Source organism: Oryctolagus cuniculus, chromosome 7 (genome assembly GCF_964237555.1).
Source record: "Oryctolagus cuniculus chromosome 7, mOryCun1.1, whole genome shotgun sequence".
In the NCBI taxonomy this organism is placed as follows: domain Eukaryota; kingdom Metazoa; phylum Chordata; class Mammalia; order Lagomorpha; family Leporidae; genus Oryctolagus; species Oryctolagus cuniculus.
The window spans coordinates 45,257,658-45,275,606 of record NC_091438.1 but is presented as its reverse complement, the minus strand read 5'-3'; the positions used below and the strand labels follow the sequence as shown (position 1 = coordinate 45,275,606).

General features: G+C 42.3%; 1 protein-coding gene across 1 annotated transcript; it reads left to right on the top strand.

Annotated features, from left to right (window-relative positions):
* The first annotated feature begins 6,061 nt into the window (after positions 1-6,061).
* LOC100354877 (small proline-rich protein 3) lies at positions 6,062-6,862 on the top strand. The gene has a single exon (XM_017345560.3). The coding sequence runs from the start codon at positions 6,062-6,064 to the stop codon at positions 6,785-6,787; it is 726 nt and encodes a 241-aa protein (XP_017201049.2). The 3' UTR covers positions 6,788-6,862.
* The last annotated feature ends 11,087 nt before the right edge of the window (positions 6,863-17,949 follow it).

Below are 17,949 nucleotides of genomic sequence, written 5' to 3'. Positions count from 1 at the left end.
TTACGCCCTTTGCTCGTTTTTGAATTGGGATTTTTTTTTAGTAGTTGAGTTTTAAGATTTTTTTAGATATTATGAATGAAAATTCTTTTTATATATAACCTGCAAATAACATCATCCATTCACTGGGTTGCCTTTTCACTCTGCTTATGTCTTTTGATGCATTTTACTAAATCAATTTTATTTTTTCTTTTGTTGCCTCTATCTTGGGTGCCATATCAAATAAATCATTACCAAATCTAGTGCCATGAAGATTTTGCCCTAGGTTTTCTCCTAATTGGGTCTTATATTGAGATAATTGATGCATTTTGAGTTAATTTTTGCATCTACAAGTATTAGGAAGAACCAAACCTCACTCTTCTGAATATAGTATCCAGTTCCCCCAGCAGCATTTCCCAGGAAATGGTCTTGATACCTTTGTCAAGCATCGCCTGACCACTTATGTGACATTTCCTTCTGGGCTCTCTATCCTACTCCATCTCTCTATATGCCTGAAGTCATATCAGTACCACGCTGCTTTGCTTACTGAAGCATTGTAGTAAATTTTGAAATTGGAAACTGTGAGTCCTTTTTTCTTCTCTCTGATTATTTGGACATTCCTGATCTTTTCAGGTTTCAAATGAGTTTTTATATTTCTACCAACAACAACATTGGAGCTTTGATAAAGATTTTTATTACATCTGTAAATCATTTCGGGTGATGTTTGTATCTTTTTTAAAGATTTATTTTATTTATTTGAAAGACAGAGTTACAAAGAGGTAGAGATGGAGAGAGAGGTCTTCCACCCACTGGTTCACTCCCCAGTTGGCTGCAAAGGCTGGAGCTGTGCCAATCCGAAGCCAGGAGCCAGGAGCTTCTTCCGTGTCTCCCACATGGGTACAGGGGCCCAAGGACTTGGGCTATCTTCTACTGCTATCCCAGGCCATAGCAGAGAGCTGGATTGGAAGTGGAGCAGCCGGAACTAGAACCAGTGCCCATATGGGATGCCAGCCAGTGCTGCAGACTGGAGTTTTAACCCACTGAGCCACAGCGCCTGCCCCAGATATTAGTATCTTTTTAAAGAATTGTTTATTTGAAAGAACAATGGGGTGGAAGACAGGGAGGGAGGGCTGAGGAGTTAGAGGACGAGGAGGAGAAGGAGAGAGAGAGAAACAGATCTTCCATCTGCTTGCTCATTCACCCAGTAGCTGAAGCTAGAAGGCAAGAGCTCCATCCATGTCTCCCATGTGGGTGGCAGGAATGCAAGTATTTCAGCCATCATCTGCCACTTCTCAGGTGCATTAGCAGGAAACTGAATGGAAAGAAAAGCGGCCAGAACTTGAACCAGCGCTCAATAATGGATGCCAGCTTTGCAAATAGCAGTTTAACCTTCTGGGCCACTAGGTGGGCCCCTATTAATATCTCACCATAGAAAGTTCTCTAATACATGAGCATGACGGTCTTGCCATTTACTTTATGTCTTTTTTCACTTCTTTCAGCAATGTTTTATAGTTTCCATCATACAAACCTATCATTTTCTTAGTTAATCCCTAAGCATTTTATTCTTCTCATGCTATTATAGATGGAATTACTTTCTTAATTTCCTTTTCAAATTGTTCATTGTTAGTGCATAAAAATGCAATTGATTCTTGTATGATGACTTTGTACCCTGTTCCAAATGCATTTTTTAATTCTAAACTTTTTTTTTGTAGAAACTTCAAGTTGTATCATCTAAGAACAGACATAACTTACTTATTTTCCAGATTGGATTTCTTTTTTCTTCTTTTCTTTCTCTTGCCTACATGTTCTAGCTAAAACTTCTGGTGGTGTGTTGAACAGAATTAGCAAAGCAGGAATCTTTGTCTTTTTCTTGATCTTCGAGGAAAAGCGTTCACTCTTTCACAACTGAGTATGTTTGCTGTGGGGTTTTCTTATATGACTATTATAATGCTGAAATAGTTTCACACTATTCCTAGTTTGTTGAGATGGTTTTTTATTTTATCATAAAAGGTTGTTGCATTTTTTTCTTTAATCAATTGAGATACCCTTCACTGTGTTGATGTGTTTTACAAGGATTAATTCTCATAGCTGGACCATTTTTGCATCCTGGATTAAATCCCACTTGGTCCTAGCATAGAGTCCTATTAATGTGCTCATGAACTTGGTTTGCTGCTATTTAGCTGTGATGTTTGCATCGATGTTCATGATAGATATTAGACATTAGTTTTCTTTTCTTATAGTCCCCTTTCCTGACTTTGGTATGAGGATAATTCCAGCCTCAAAATGAGTTTAAAAATCGTTCCATCTCTTGACTTTTGGAAAAATTTGACAAGGAGTTCTGTTCTTTCAATGTGTGTGTTTGGTAGATATCTCAACCTGGAGTTCTCCAAAACAGTCTTATCTGTAAGTAGGTAACTGACAAGAATGAAGAATGAAACTGGGCGAAAGGAAAAGCAAAACAAAAATATGGTACAAAGTAGTCAACTATAAGAGAGGCATCTCAGAAGGATTTTCCTTGAAGATAGAAAAAAGAACACGTTCAGGCCTTCACTGATAAAGTGGGGGCATCCAGGCATTAAATAGCCTGCACTTCAAGCTTGCACACACACATTAAAGAGTCCCATAGATTGGGGCTAGCCTGATGGCACAGCGAGTTAAGTTGTTGCCTGCAAAACCAGAATCCCACATGGCTGCCAGTTTAAGTCCCAGCTGTTCCACTTCCAATCCAGCTCCTTGCTAATGTGCTTGGGAAAGCAGCAGATAATGGCAAAAGTATCTGGGCCCCTCCAACCCATGTAGGAGACCTGGAAGAAGCTTCTGGCTCCTGGTTTTGCCCTGGCCCAACCCCAACCATTGCAGCCATTTGCGGAGTGAGCCAGTGGATCTCTCTCTCTCTCTCTCTGTGTGTGTGTGTGTGTGTGTGTATGTGTGTGTCTGTGTGTCTTCCTCTCCTATAACTCTGCCAAGGAAGGAAGAAAAAGACATTTCACAAATAAAATCTATGAATGACTAAAATTACACATTAAAAAAAGAGTCCCACGGACATCTCAAGCAGTGTCATCAAAGAGCCCCAGATCATGAAAGAAGAGGTGGAACCCTAGGCAGTGTGTGGGGATGGTTCAAAGGGACAAAACCGAGAAAAGAGATTTGCAGAGGGCCTAACAGGTATGCAGTACCGCCCACACACAGGTCTCAAGAAAGTCCCAGGACAATGGAGGTGGAAAAGTAGCAGCCTCATCCCACAAGAGAAGGGAGCCAGCTGGAAAACCAAGGTACCTGGGGAGGTGCAACTCATCCTCAGGAGCCATGAAGTTTTCCTTTCTGAAAGCAAGACTAGCATCTACTGCACACCCACCACTGCTAATGAAGAAACAAGGCTGAGTGTGCTGGACCACACAAACAGGAATAACAGGGTTGGTGTAAAGTTCAGTCCAAGAAGTTAATGGAAGGGAGGTTTCTGTTGGAGTGAATGAGGCACCAGTTAGGGAAGGGCAGCAGGAAGCAACACAGGAAATGAGACAGGAATGTCTAGAACTGAGGTCAAGAATCAAGGGAGAACCTGAAAAACCCGCATTCCAAGCTGTTTTGGGTCATCCAGGGGCCTCTAAGGAAAACAGCATGATGGAGGACTGAGGGACAGGAAGCAGAGTCCTCTGGTGATGAGAATCCCGGGTGGTGCAGCAGGATCTGTCCAGGCCTCCCTCTGTGGAGCATCCTGGAGGGTGGTTTTGTGGAGGAGATGAACCTGCACTCAACCCTGAATGAGAGCTACTGTGACACCAAAGACTGGAGCTTAGGCACGGTGGTGGCCTTGGCACCACCCTGGAAGGAGACAGCAGATCAAATGCTAGCAGAGGGAAGGCAATGGGTGGGGAAGGCGGTGGAAGCTTCCACTCCTTCTCGATGCATACCAGAAACCTGTCATAAGACAGTGAATCATTTTCAAGAAGCTGCTTTACAGAACTCTCCTCCCTTCCTCCCTTCATTCCACCCCTCACCACTCCCTTTTTCTCCCTTCACCTCTTTTATCCTTCCTTCCTTCCTTCGAGAACTCACTTATCTGTTCAGAAAAACAACCATTGCCCATTGACTGAGCCAGGCACTGTGTGAGAATCAACAGCTACGGACTTTGGGAAACAGGGGAATGGGGCTGATGGTGGTACTAATCCTGGGGTAACAGGTCCTTGGAGACAGCAAAGAGCAGTGGGAAGGGAAGAGCAACCTATGTACCTCAGTTTCAAGGATGCTGATATTTTCAAAGGGCCATAGTCACTCCAGGCGCAGGCGGTTACACACAGAGGGCAGCTCTGCACTGGAGACCTCAGGCTCGTTCCGTAATGGCTGATGCACAAAGTCAGGAATCAGAGCTCTCGTCTTCCTGTGACCCTCCAGAGATGACAGACACCGTTCAGGCTGTGCCACTGTGTCAGACAGATCCAGTCAATCCTGACTGTCCATCCCAGTGACATCTACCAGGCCTGGTCAGTGTGGCACCTTAAGGTTTCCTCCAGAGAGACAAGTCATTTCCAAAGCAGGTGCTCTGGCCTTTCATCTCCACCCCTAGGTCCAGGTCCAGTGATAAATGGACGATTCACTTATTGCCACCTTCCCCATGATCACCCAGAAGAGCCAGAAATACCTACTGTTATCTTCACATTTGCTTCAAATATAAGAGACCCAGTAGGACGAATTTAGGCTAAAGATTAAGACCTGGGTCAGGAGCCATGACTCTTTCTTGTCCCATTAGTCTGGAAACTTCCTCGTGATTTTAATCCTTTGCCACCCTAGAAGCCTGTCACCCATATTGATGACCCCACAAGGGCGGACAGCGAGGACAAGCCCAGGTGACATCATTGCTGGACAGCAAGCATGTGAAAATAGTAAGCCAGAGCACAGAAACACCTGGAATTAGTCAGAACAGTCCCCCCAAATCCCTATTCTTTAAGGCAGGGCTCATTCTCTGTATAAAAGTCCAGCAGGCCAGAGCCGCCTCACCAGAGCTGAGAAGCCGAGGCGCTCACACTTCTGAGGTAAGACTTCCCACCTGAAACTTCTCAATATTCTTGCCATAGTGGTTTGGTTTAGTTGGGACTTCTTGACTTCTAATGACATATTCAAGTGCAATTGCCATTTGTACTTAAGGTAATAAGGTAGATCTTTGTTGCTTCCAACTCAAATTATAGCTACAGGACTGCAGAGCAAAACAGGAGAGTTATTTATTCTTCAAAGAACATGGTTGAGTTTAACAAGAGGTTATGCACTGCCCACCACATCCAGGGCACTTTTCCTGGTATTTTGATTTCCCCCTCTAATTTCGTGGATGATTTTCGGTATCAAAACTCTGCATTTGACAGTTTGTGTGTTCAAAAGTTAAATTCTTCCCTACTCCATGAACCTGCGACCCATCACAGGATGGGATCCTTGGTCGCAACTTTCCAAAGAAGTAGCGTGAAGTGTTGTTGGTGGAGAGGTCACAGAGAGTGACATGTGGTATGGCCAGGTGAGGACAGTGACTTGGAACCTGGAAGGAAAGCCATGTTGGGTGGTCATGTGTGGAAAAGCACTGATATAGAAAACCTTCCTACAAAGCGTGTGCAGAGGATGCAGTGTGCTCAAGGGCTCAGAGGTGGGTCATGTGGGGCTCACAGGGATATGTACGGAGCTTCCTTTGGGAACTACAGCCCTCCATTTGGTGGACGTAAGTAGAGAAGCTACAGGCTACTGACTACATAGCCTTTCCAAATTATTACAAACCTGGGACCTCTCATCAATTCCGGGAAACTGCTCTCAGGCTCTCTTGCTAATGCAGACTTTTAGGTTCACCAGGAAAAAAGGAAACACTTAAAGGGACCATATTCCCATGCAACAGAACAAATCAATTTTAAGTTTCCTCTCTTGAAAGTACACAGAGATTATCAAAATTTTCTTAGGTACCAAATTCAGGAAATCAAAAGATGAGAGGCTCTCACTTCTCTTCTCAAGGGATACAAAGTCAGATTTACCTGGCACTGTGTTTGGCTTCATTTTCAATTCATTAAAGCACTGAATCAACTTTTCTTTCTCTAGGTCCTGCATCCTTTGCAGCATGAGTTCCTACCAGCAGAAGCAACCCTTTACCCCACCCCCTCAGCCTCAACAGCACCAGGTGAAACAACCCTGCCAGCCTCCACCTCAAGATACCTTTGTTCCCATAACCAAGGACCCATGCTACCCAAATGTTCCAAGTCCCGGGAACACCAACATTGCAGAGCAAGGCTATGTCAAGATCCCTGAGCAAGGCTCCATCAAGGTTCCAGACACTGGCTACACCAAGATCCCTGACTCTGGCTGCACTAAGGTCCCTGAGCAAGGATACACAAAGGTCTCTCAGTCTGGCAACACCAGTGTCCCTGGGTCAGGCTACTCCGTGGTTCCTCAGCCTGGCTACACCAAGGTCCCTGACCAAGGCTACACCAAGGTCCCTGAGTCAGGATGCACCAGTGTCCCTGGGTCAGGCTACTCCGTGGTTCCTCAGCCTGGCTACACCAAGGTCCCTGAGTCAGGATGCACCAGTGTCCCTGGGTCAGGCTATTCCGTGGTTCCTCAGCCTGGCTACACCAAGGTCCCTGAATCAGGATGCACCAGTGTCCCTGGGTCAGGCTACTCCGTGATTCCTCAGCCTGGCTACACCAAGGTCCCTGAGTCAGGATGCACCAGTGTCCCTGGGTCGGGCTACTCCGTGGTTCCTCAGCCTGGCCACTTGAAGGTTCAAGAGTCATCTCCCTCCATAGTCACTCCAGGCCTGTCTCAGCAGAAGACCGCACAGAAGTAATGTGATGACATCCTTGTCCCTGAGGAACCGACCACCAGATGCTGCACACCTCTTCCCATCTTCTCCATGCTTCAACTGTCTCTATATCTTGTAATCAGAATGTTTACTGATGGGAACATTCTCTCTCTTATTTGTACCATAAAGATAGGTACTCTGAATCATTCCTTTGCACACTCTGAAGTTCTCTGAGCCTCTAGAATAAGAAATTCTTAGTGGTTTTGCTGGTCTTCAGCTGCTCGGGATTCATCTGAAGGGGGATTCTGGATGAGAAGAAATGCTCCCTACATTTCCTCCATTAAACTGCTTTTAACTTCACTCTTGGTTGTGTGTGTCATTGGCTGAATCTTCCCCCTTCCTTGTTCTCCCATTGTAAATCAGGACATGTGGACAGAGAGGACTTGGCATAGAAGTCACCGATATAAATCCAAAACTGCACTTCTGTGAGGGTGAGGAGTTTCACTTAGGAGGCAATATGGGATAGTAATGGATGTTGCACCATGGTACCCAAATCCTGTGACTCTGGGAGCTACGGCCGAATCAAGGCTTTCTTCTTACACTAAATTCAGTCATGTTGAAACCCTACAGTGCCTGCTCCAGGACAACTCTGATCCTCAGTGTCTTACATACAAGTCTCTTCTTCACCTCAAAATATTATTCCACTTTTGTAAAAAATCAGTTTTCTGCATTTATGTGGTTCCATATCTGGGTTCTCTGTTCTGTTCCATTGGTCTTTGTGGAGAAAGGAAAATCTCTTCCATAAACGGTACTGACAAGACTGGATGTATATATGTAACAAAATAAAATTAGAGCTCTACATCCCACCATATAAAAAAAAAAACTCAAGTTAAATCAAACACCTGAATTTAAGACCTGAGACTATAAAGTTCCTGGAAGGACACCTCAAGACCGGGGAACACTTCAAGACATCAGTGTAGGTGATGGCTTCTTGAATAAGACTCCCAAAGCACAGGCAACAAAAGAAAAACTAAATAAATTGGACTATATCAAACTCAGAAGCTTCTGCAGAGCAAGGGAAACAATAGAGTGAAGAGACAGCCAACAGAATCAGAAAAGGATTTGCAAGCTATCTACCAATAAAAGTATTAATATCCAGAATATATCAGCAACTTAAAAAACTCAACAACAACAATAATAAAAACCAACAAATCCAGTTAAGAAACGGGCAATGGACCTCAGTCAAAATACAAATGGCCAACATATATATGAGACATTGGTCAACATCAATAGCCATCAGAAAAATGCAAATCAAAACTGCAGTGAGATATCACCACAACCCTGTCAAATAGCTATTATAGAAAAGACAAAAAAGTAATGAATTCTGGTGAGGATGTAGAGAAAGGGAAACTCTTATATACTATCAGTGGAAATGTAAATTAGTACAGCCACTGTGGAAAATAGTGTATATATATATATATATATATATATGTATGTATATATATATATATTTAAAAACTATAGATAGACATGCCATATGATCCAGCAATACCACTAGTGGGCATATACCTAAAAGACACAAACACAAAAAGATACCTTCTCCACCATGTTTATAGCAGCACTGTTCCCAGTAGCCAAAATATGGAATGAACCAAGGTGTCCATCATCATATAAGTCATCATCAGAATGGATAAATAAAATGTGATATGTATATATATACTATGTATGCAATGCAATATTATTCAGCTATGAAAAAGAATTGAAATTCTATCATTCACATCAAAATGGATGCAGCCGGGTACATCATGTGGAGTGACATAAGCTGAGCACAGAAACACAAATGCCATATGTTCTCACTTATAGGTTAGAGCTAAAATATAAAAAGAAAATAAATAAACAAAAACCAAAGAAATACACAGAGATAGAGGAGAGTGGCAAGATGGTGGAATAGGAAGGGAGCACACTGATATTCCGGGAAGAGACAGTTTAATAAAAGTGGAGATACTGCAGGTTCAAGGAAGAGTAGGGGAAGAAACAGCAGAGGAAACTCTTCCGGAACTAGTGATTCACAGTGGACCTGTGTGGAGAGCGTGGGAGTCCACGATTCAGGACACCAGTGGCAGAATCAACACACCAGCACTGGAACGTGGGGTGAGCCGAACCTCAATAGCCCAAGACACCGGTGGGCAAGCAGAAAGAGACTAGAGGGAACAAGGCTTGAAACCCCATGGGGAAAAGTTCACCAGGCTAACTAGAAGAGAGAGGAAAAAAAATTGACCAATATGGACACGAGTTTCTCTCCCTCTGCTCACCTCTCAAAGGTGAGCAAGACAAAGAGCAGGTGCCATTCTGGACATACATCATAAGCGGAGTGACCTCAGGGCTGCACCCACCCTCAGCCAAGCAGAAAAACCTGACTCGGGGCGGGGGGGTGGTGAAATAACAGGAGATTAGGACCTAGTGAATGTGTGGTGCTAATGAACTGAGACTGTGAAAAAAGAAACGGTGGGTGAGAGAACTCACGGAATTCACGTGAGTACTCTCCAGAGACGCTACAATTCGGTAACCTTGGCAACCCGGTGGGAGACTGCAGGAGAATTTGAGCCTACACTGAGGGCAGCACAGATACCCTGTGTGGTCCTTGGGAAAGAATTTCCAATCTCTGGCTCCTGTGGGTATATCATTCACCTGCTAACTACCTTCAATTCCGCTCAGCTGTGCAGAATTACTTCCCTTTTGAATCAAAAGAGAGAGAGAGAGAGAGAGAGAGAGAGAGAGAGATTGATTTACCACACCTAACCTGGGAGTGTCACTATTGGCACACCCTTAACCCTGAGGAACCAAACAGAGCTCTCAGGCCACACCCATCTCAAGCCTCTAAGGCTCCATCAAAAGCAGACAGTCCACTTAATACAGAGTATAACAAGAAAAAAACACCACAGCAAGGGAAGAAGAATCCAAAGAATATCTCCACAATGCCAATCAACAAAAGCAGAATCCAAGGAAACAAGAACAAGGAAGACATTATGACACCCCCAAATGAACAACACACCCAAAGCCAAGATGATGAAGATGATGAGATGGAAGAAATGCAAGAAACGGTTTTCAAAGAATTTATGATAAGAACAATTAGAAGTTTCCAAAAACAAATGCTTGAGCTACGGAAATCCTTACTGGACAGGATAGAAGATCTCCTTTGAGAAAGTGAAATCTTAAGGAGGAATCAAAATGAAACGCAGAAACTAGTAGAACAGGGAAGTGTGATAGTGAAGAGAAATCAAAATGAAATAAAGAACTCAACAGATCAAATGACAAACACATTAGAGAGCCTTAAAAACAGAGTCAGTGAAACAGAAGAGAGAATATCGGACTTAGAAGACAGAGCACAGGAAAGTTTACAGTCAAACCAAAGAAAAGAAGAGGAAATTAGAAATCTAAAAAAATATTGTTGGGAATCTGCAGGATACTATTAAAAAGACCAACATTCGAAATTAAGCCAAACGAGGAAGCTGTTTTTGAAAAAATAAACAAATTGACACTCCATTGGCCCAACTAACTAAAAAAAGAAGAAAAAAGACCCAAATCAATAAAATCAGAGATGAAAAAGGAAACGTAACAAAAGACACCACAGAAATAAAAAGAATCATCAGAAATTACTACAAGGAATTGTATGCCAGCAAACAGGGAAATCTATCAGAAATGGATAGATTACTGGATACATGCAATCTACCTAAATTGAACAATGAAGACATAGAAAACCTAAACAGACCCATAACTTAGACAGAAATTAAAACAGTAATAAAGGCCCTCCCAACAAAGAAAAGCCCAGGACCAGATGGATTCACTGCTGAATTCTACCAGACATTCAAAGAAGAACTAACTCCAATTCTTCTCAAACTATTCAGAACAATTGAAAAAGAGGGAATCCTCCCAAATTCTTTCTATGAAGCCAGCATCACCTTAATTCCTAAGCTGGAAAAAGATGCAGCATTGAAAGAGAATTACAGACCAATATCCCTGATGAACATAGATGCAAAAATCCTCAATAAAATTCTGGCCAATAGAATGCAAAAACACATCAGAAAGATCATCCACCCAGACCAAGTGGGATTTACCCCTGGTATGCAGGGATGGTTCAGTGTTCGCAAAACAATCAATGTGATACACCACATTAACAGACTGCAGAAGAACCATATGATTATCTCAATAGACACAGAGAAAACATTTGATAAAATACAACACCCTTTCATGATGAAAACTCTAAGCAAACTGGGTATGGAAGGAACATTCCTCAATACAATCAAAGCAATTTATGAGAAATCCACGGCCAACATCCTATTGAATGGGGAAAAGTTGGAAGCATTTCCACTAAGATCTGGTACCAGACAGGGATGCCCACTCTCACCTCTGCTGTTCAATATAGTTCTGGAAGTTCTAGCCAGAGCTATTAGGCAAGAAAAAGAAATTAAAGGGATACAAATTGGGAAGGAAGAACTCAAACTATCCCTCTTTCAGATTATATGATTCTTTATTTAGGGGACCCAAAGAACTCTAAAAGAGACTATTGTAACTCATAGAAGAGTTTGGCAAAGTAGCAGGATATAAAATCAATGCACAAAAATCAACAGCCTTTGTATACACAGGCAATGCCATGGCTGAGGAAGAACTTCTAAGATCAATCCCATTCACAATAGCTACAAAAACAATCAAATACCTTGGAATAAACTTAACCAAGGATGTTAAAAATCTCTACGATGAAAATTACAAAACCTTAAAGAAAGAAATAGAAGAGGATACCAAAAAATGGAAAAATCTTCCATGCTCATGGATTGGAAGAATCAATATAAAAATGTCCATTCTCCCAAAAGCCATTTATAGATTCAATGCGATACCAATTATAATACCGAAGACATTCTTCTCAGATATGGAAAAAATGATTCTGAAATTCAGATGGAGACACAGGAGACCTAGAATAGCTAAAGCCATCTTGTACAACAAAAACAAAGCCGGAGGCATCACAATACCCAATTTCAGGACATAATACAGGGCAGTTGTAATCAAAACAGCATGGTACTGGTACAGAAACAGATGGATAGACCAATGGAACAGAATTGAAACACCAGAAATCAATCCAAGCATCTACAGCCAACTCATATTTGATCAGGGATCCAAAACCAATCCCTGGAGTAAGGACAGTCTGTTCAATAAATGGTGCTGGGAAAACTGGATTTCCACGTGCAGAAGCATGAAGCAAGACCCCTACCTTTCACCTTACACACACAAAAAAACACTCAACATGGATTAAAGACATAAATATATGACGCAACACCATCAAATTATTAGAGAACATTGGAGAAACCCTGCAAGATATAGGTACCCGCAAAGACTTCTTGGAAAAGACCCTAGAAGCACAGGCAGTCAAAGCCAAAATTAACATTTGGGATTGCATCAAATTGAGAAGTTTCTGTACTTCAAAAGAAACAGTCTGGAAAGTGAAGAGACAACCGACAGAATGGGAAAATATATTTGCAAACTATGCAACAGATAAAGGGTTAATAACCAGAATCTACAAAGAAATCAAGAAACTCCACAACATTCAAAACAAACAACCCACTTAAGAGATGGGCCAAGAACATCAATAGACATTTTTCAAAAGAGGAAATCCAAATGGCCAACAGGCACATGAAAAAACGTTCAAGATCACTAGCAATCAGGGAAATACAAATCAAAACCACCATGAGGTTTCACCTCACCCCGGTTAGAATGGCTCACATTCAGAAATCTACCAACAATAGATGCTGGCGAGGATGTGGGGAAAATGGGACACTAACCCACTGTTGGTGGGAATGCAAACTGGTTAAGCCACTGTGGAAGTCAGTCTGGAGATTCCTCAGAAAGCTGAATATAACCCTACCATTCAACCCAGCCATCCCACTCCTTGGAATTTACCCAAAGGAAATTAAATTGGCAAACAAAAAAGCTGTCTGCACATTAATGTTTATTTAGAGCTCAATTCACAATAGCTAAGACCTGGAACCAACCCAAATGCCCATCAACAGTAGACTGGATGAAGAAATTATGGGACATGTACTCTATAGAATACTATACAGCAGTCAAAAACAATGAAATCCGGTCATTTGCAACAAAATGGAGGAATCTGGAAAACATCATGCTGAGTGAATTAAGCCAGTCTCAAAGGGACAAATATCATACGTTCTCCCTGATCAGTGGCAACTAACTGAGCACCAAAGGGGAAACCTGTTGAAGTGAAATGGACACTGTGAGAAACAATGACTTGATCAGCCCTTGTCCTGACTGCTGATGTACAATGTAATACTTTACCCCTTTTAGTATTTTTAGTATTTTTTTGTTCTAGTACTATAGGTTGAATTCTGTAATTAACACACAATTATTCTTAGGTGTTTAAATTTTAACTGAAAAGTGATCCCTGTTAAATATAAGAGTGGGAATAAGAGAGGGAGGAGATGTACAATTTGGGACATGCTCAATCGCACTTGTCCCAAATGGTGGAGTTAGAAACATGCCAGGGGATTCCAATACAATCCCATCAAGGAGGCATGTACCAATGCCATCTCACTAGTCCAAGTGATCAATTTCTGTTCACAATTGATCACACTGATAGGTCTAAGAGTCAAAGGGAGCACACAAACCAGACTAGTGTCTGCGAATACTAACTGATAGAATCAAAAAGGGAGAGAACGATCCAACATGGGAAGTGGGATACACAGCAGACTCATAGAATGGCAGATGTCCTAAAGAGCACTCTGGCCTCAGAATCAGCCCTTAAGGCATTCAAATCTGGCTGAAGAGCCCATGAGAGTATTTTAGGCATGGAAAGCCAAGACACTCTGGAAGAAAAAAAGAAGACTTAAATGAAAGATCTCTGTGAGTGAGATCCCAGTGGAAAGAACAGGGCCATCAAAGAAGGTGGTACCTTTCTCTGAATGGAGGAGTAAACTTCCACTTTGACTATGACCCTGTCGGAACTAGATCGAAGTCGGCGAACTCAGAAGGCTTCCATAGCCTTGGCAACTCATGACTAGAGCCTAGGGAGATTACTGATGCCATAAACAAGAGTGTCAAATTGCTAAGTCAACAACAGGAGTCACTGTGTACTTACTCCTCATATGGGATCTGTCCTTAATGTGTTGTCCAATGTGAAGTAATGCTATAACTAGTACTGAAACAGTATTTTACACTTTGTGTTTCTGTGTGGGTGTAAACTGATGAAATCTTTATTTCATATATACTAAATCGATCTTCTGTATATAAAGAGAATTGAAAATGAATCTTGATGTGAATGGAATGGGAGAGGGAGCAGGAGATGGGAGGGGTGCGAGTGGAAGGGAAATTATGGGGGGGGAGCCATTGTAATCCATAAACTGCACTTTGGAAATTTATATTCACTAAATAAAAGTTAAAAAAAGAAAAAATATAAAAAATAAATAAAGTTAAAAAAAAACAAAGAAATATCTGCATGTATTAGTATTGCTGCAAATGTAGCTTTGCCAAACTTTGTTTCACATCTTTGTCAAACCAATGGCTAACAAAGTTGTACTATTATAGTTTAATCACCTGTGGTTATTTTAAAACTTACCATATATGAGTGAAATTGACATCTCTCATTTGATTAATGTTTATAGCTCTTGCCTATTCCTACTGAACTGTGATCTTTTTACTTTTTATTTGTTGAACTCTTCATTTGGGGATCATTAAGCCTCTGAATATAATGTAAATTTAAAATGTGTTATCTCAAAAGTTAAAAAAGGAAGAAAAAAGGGAGGGTAAAGGAGGGAGAGAAGAGAAATATTATATTCTTAGAATTGTACCCATGAACTACATTGAATTTATTCTCTTTGAATTAATATCATCAACATAAGAATTGTGTGGTAGTAATGATATATTTGATGTGATCCTGAGGATCTAATGTATTGATAATTCCTTAAAAATGAAAAATAAATTTAAAAGAAATTTGAAGAGGAAAAATATAAATAAGTAAATAGAAAATACCATTCCAGGGGCCAGCACAATGGCGCAGCTGATTAACGCCCTGGCCTGAAGTGCTGGCATCCCATATGGGCGCCGGTTTGAGTCCCAGCTGTTCCATTTCCAGTTCTCTGCTATAGCCTGGGAAAGCAGTAGAAGATGGCCCAAGTCCTTGGGCCCCTGCACCTGCATGGGAGACCCAGAGGAAGCTCCTTGCTCCTGGCTTCGGATCGGCACAGCTCCGGCCATTGCAGCCAACTGGGGAGTGAACCATTGGATGGAAGACTCTCTCTCTCTCTCTCTCTCTCTCTCCTCTCTCTCCTCTCTCTATGTAACTCTGACTTTCAAATAATAAATAAAATAAATCTTAAAAAAAAAATACCATTCCAGGGGCCAGCCTTGTGGCATAGTAAGCTAAGCCTCTGCCTCTGGCACTGGCATCTTATATGGGTTCCGGTTCAAGTTCCAGCTGATCCTCTTCTGATCCAGCTCTCTGCTATGGCCTGGGAAAGCAGTGGAAAATGGCCCAAGTTCTTTGGCTGATGAACCCGCATGGGAGACCTGGAAGAAGCTCCTGGCTCCTAATGTCAGATTGGCTCAGCTCTGGCTCTTGTGGCCAATTGGGGAGTGAACCAGCAAATGGAAGATCTTTTTCTCTCTGTCTCTCCCTCTCTCTTCTGTAACTCTGCCTCTAAAAGAAATAAATAACATCTTTAAATATATATATATGTGTGTGTGTGTGTGTGTATATATATATATATATATATATATATATATATATAGGGCCGGCACCGTGGTGTAGTAGGTTAATCCTTCGCCTGCAGCGCTGGCATCCCATATGGGTGCCGGTTTAAGTCCTGGCAGCTCCTCTTCCAATCCAGCTCTCTGCTATGGCTTGGGAAAGCAGTGGAAGATGGCACAGGTACTTGGGCCCCTGCACCCATGTGGGAGACCCAGAAGAAGCTCCTGGCTCCTGGCTTCACATCAGCGCAGCTCTGGCCATTGCGGCCATTTGGGTAGTGAACCAACAGAAGGAAGACCTTTCTCTCTGTCTCTCCCTCTCACTGTCTGTAACTCCACCTGTCAAGTAAATTTTTAAAAAATCTTTAAATAAATAAATAAATAAAAGAAAATTTCAGTCTACCCACTTAACCTTGCATTTTTTTTCACTCACTTCCCCTTTGAATTACCCTGACACACGTGGCTGCACATGTTGACACAGAGGCACACTCATTGCATGTTTCTGTACACACATGATCACTCTCAAAAACTCCACCCTCATTAGTTCCAGCAGTGCTACCTGGTGCTGGGCAGCCCCCATGTAAAGGGAAGAGAGAAAGCCACACTGTGCCTCCCCTTGGAGAAGTTGCAGTTTTCCCCAGGGATTATGATGTGCATGCCCTTTTCATGCAAACATCTACATATCCTGCACTCTTTCCTTCCCTCCGCCCTCTTCTTTCTCTCACTCCCCTAGAACAACACATAGAAAGATAATTTCCAGTGATTTTAAACAAGAGGTGACTTTTAGGCAGGTATCAGGAGTGCATGAGCCCCGTGTGTGGACAATTAGATACCAAGTTGAGAAAGAACCAGTCATTAACTCACAAAATCTCAGCGGGGAAGGAAACAAAAAGAGCTCCTAGGGTAGCAGTCAAAATTTTCAAATAAAGAAACCGGTGATCAAAAACTAATGAAGGTAACCCAGAAATTATATTTCTGCAAATTTCTAGATCCCCAGATTTCCAGTTGCATCCTTTTTCTGTGTCCAGGTGTTCTCGATTTCAGGGGTGACTATGAAAGAATAGATAGAAGAGGGTGGCTTGCTGGTCTGGGTTGAGTAGTCCTGAAATACTGAAGAACTGTCTACAGCAGCAGAGAGCACAACTTGAAAGTTCAGAAACACTCCACTAGTCACTGGGAAAAAGCACCATTTCCTGATAGGCTGTATGGGCCAAAGCCAGGAGCCTGGAGCTTCTTCTAGTGTCCCTCATGAGTGGGAGGGGCCCAAGCACTTGGGTCATCTTTGGTCACATTTCCCAGACCATTGTCAGGGAGCTGGATTGGAAGCAGAGCAGCCAAGACAGGAAGAGATGCCCATATGGGATGTTGGCATTGCTGGTAGCAGCTTTACCTGCTGTGCCACAATGCCAGCCCCTATGCAGTTTTTATGAATGTAAACTACCACATTTTTGTTGCATCTTTGTTTGGGACTGTTTTTTTTATTTTTTTATGCTTAAAAATACAAATAACAAAAACTTGCCAGTTAATCATTTAAAAATCTGCAATTCTTTTGGTTTGGCTCTCTCAAAGGTAATGGCAAAAAAAAAAAAAAATCTGCAATTCTGTAGCATTAATTTCATCTACAATGTAGTACTCCTCTATAAAAATGTATGCATGCATGGGGGTTTTGGGAAGCTAAAACTGGCACTAAGACTACCAAAAATATTAGCCATGATTATTCCTGGCTGCTTTATATTGTTGCTCAGTTTAAAAGGAACACTATTGGGGCCAGCTCCAGCATCCCATATGGGAGTTGGTTTGAGTCTCGGCTCCTCCACTACCAATCCAGCTCCCTGATGATCCAGCTAATGCACCTGGGAAAGCAGTAGAAGATGAAGATGGCCCAAGTCTTTGGGCCCCTGCACCCATGTGGGAGACCCGGAAGAAGTTCCTGGCTCCTGGATTCAGATTGGCTCAGCTTGGGCCCTTGTGGTCATTTGGGGAGTGAACCAGTGGATGGAAGACCTTTCTGCCTACCTCTCTCTGTAACTCAGTCTTCCTAGTAAATAAAAATACATTCAAAAAAATTTTGTTCCACATGATATATTATATGGTGCTATTTCATTTTTATAACTTCTACTGCAGTATCAGAAAATAAATCTCAGGCAAGATGTCGCTGAGCTGGAGGAAAAACATGTTCTTCTCATTGAAAATACTCCTTAGATTCCACCGAGATCACACATAGGCAGCCTAAGAGTGGGGCTCACTCCTTCACTGGAATACCCCATGGCGTCTGTCCCCACACAGCTCGCTCCCAGCTCCTGGTCTCCTGTTAGGGGCCCTGGGACGCTCCATCACCCACTCACACTAAAAGCTCAAGGGCTTCGCGTGTCACCCACTGCCTGACAGCTGATGCCCGTGAAGTGTTAAGTGAAGAGTCCCCTGCCTGCCTCAGCCTCTCCTTTGCCCTCGGCCTTTCT

Coding starts and splice junctions, on each gene's coding strand:
- LOC100354877 (XM_017345560.3), top strand. CDS start 6,062: ATGAGTTCCTACCAGCAGAAGCAACCCTTTACCCCACCCCCTCAGCCT.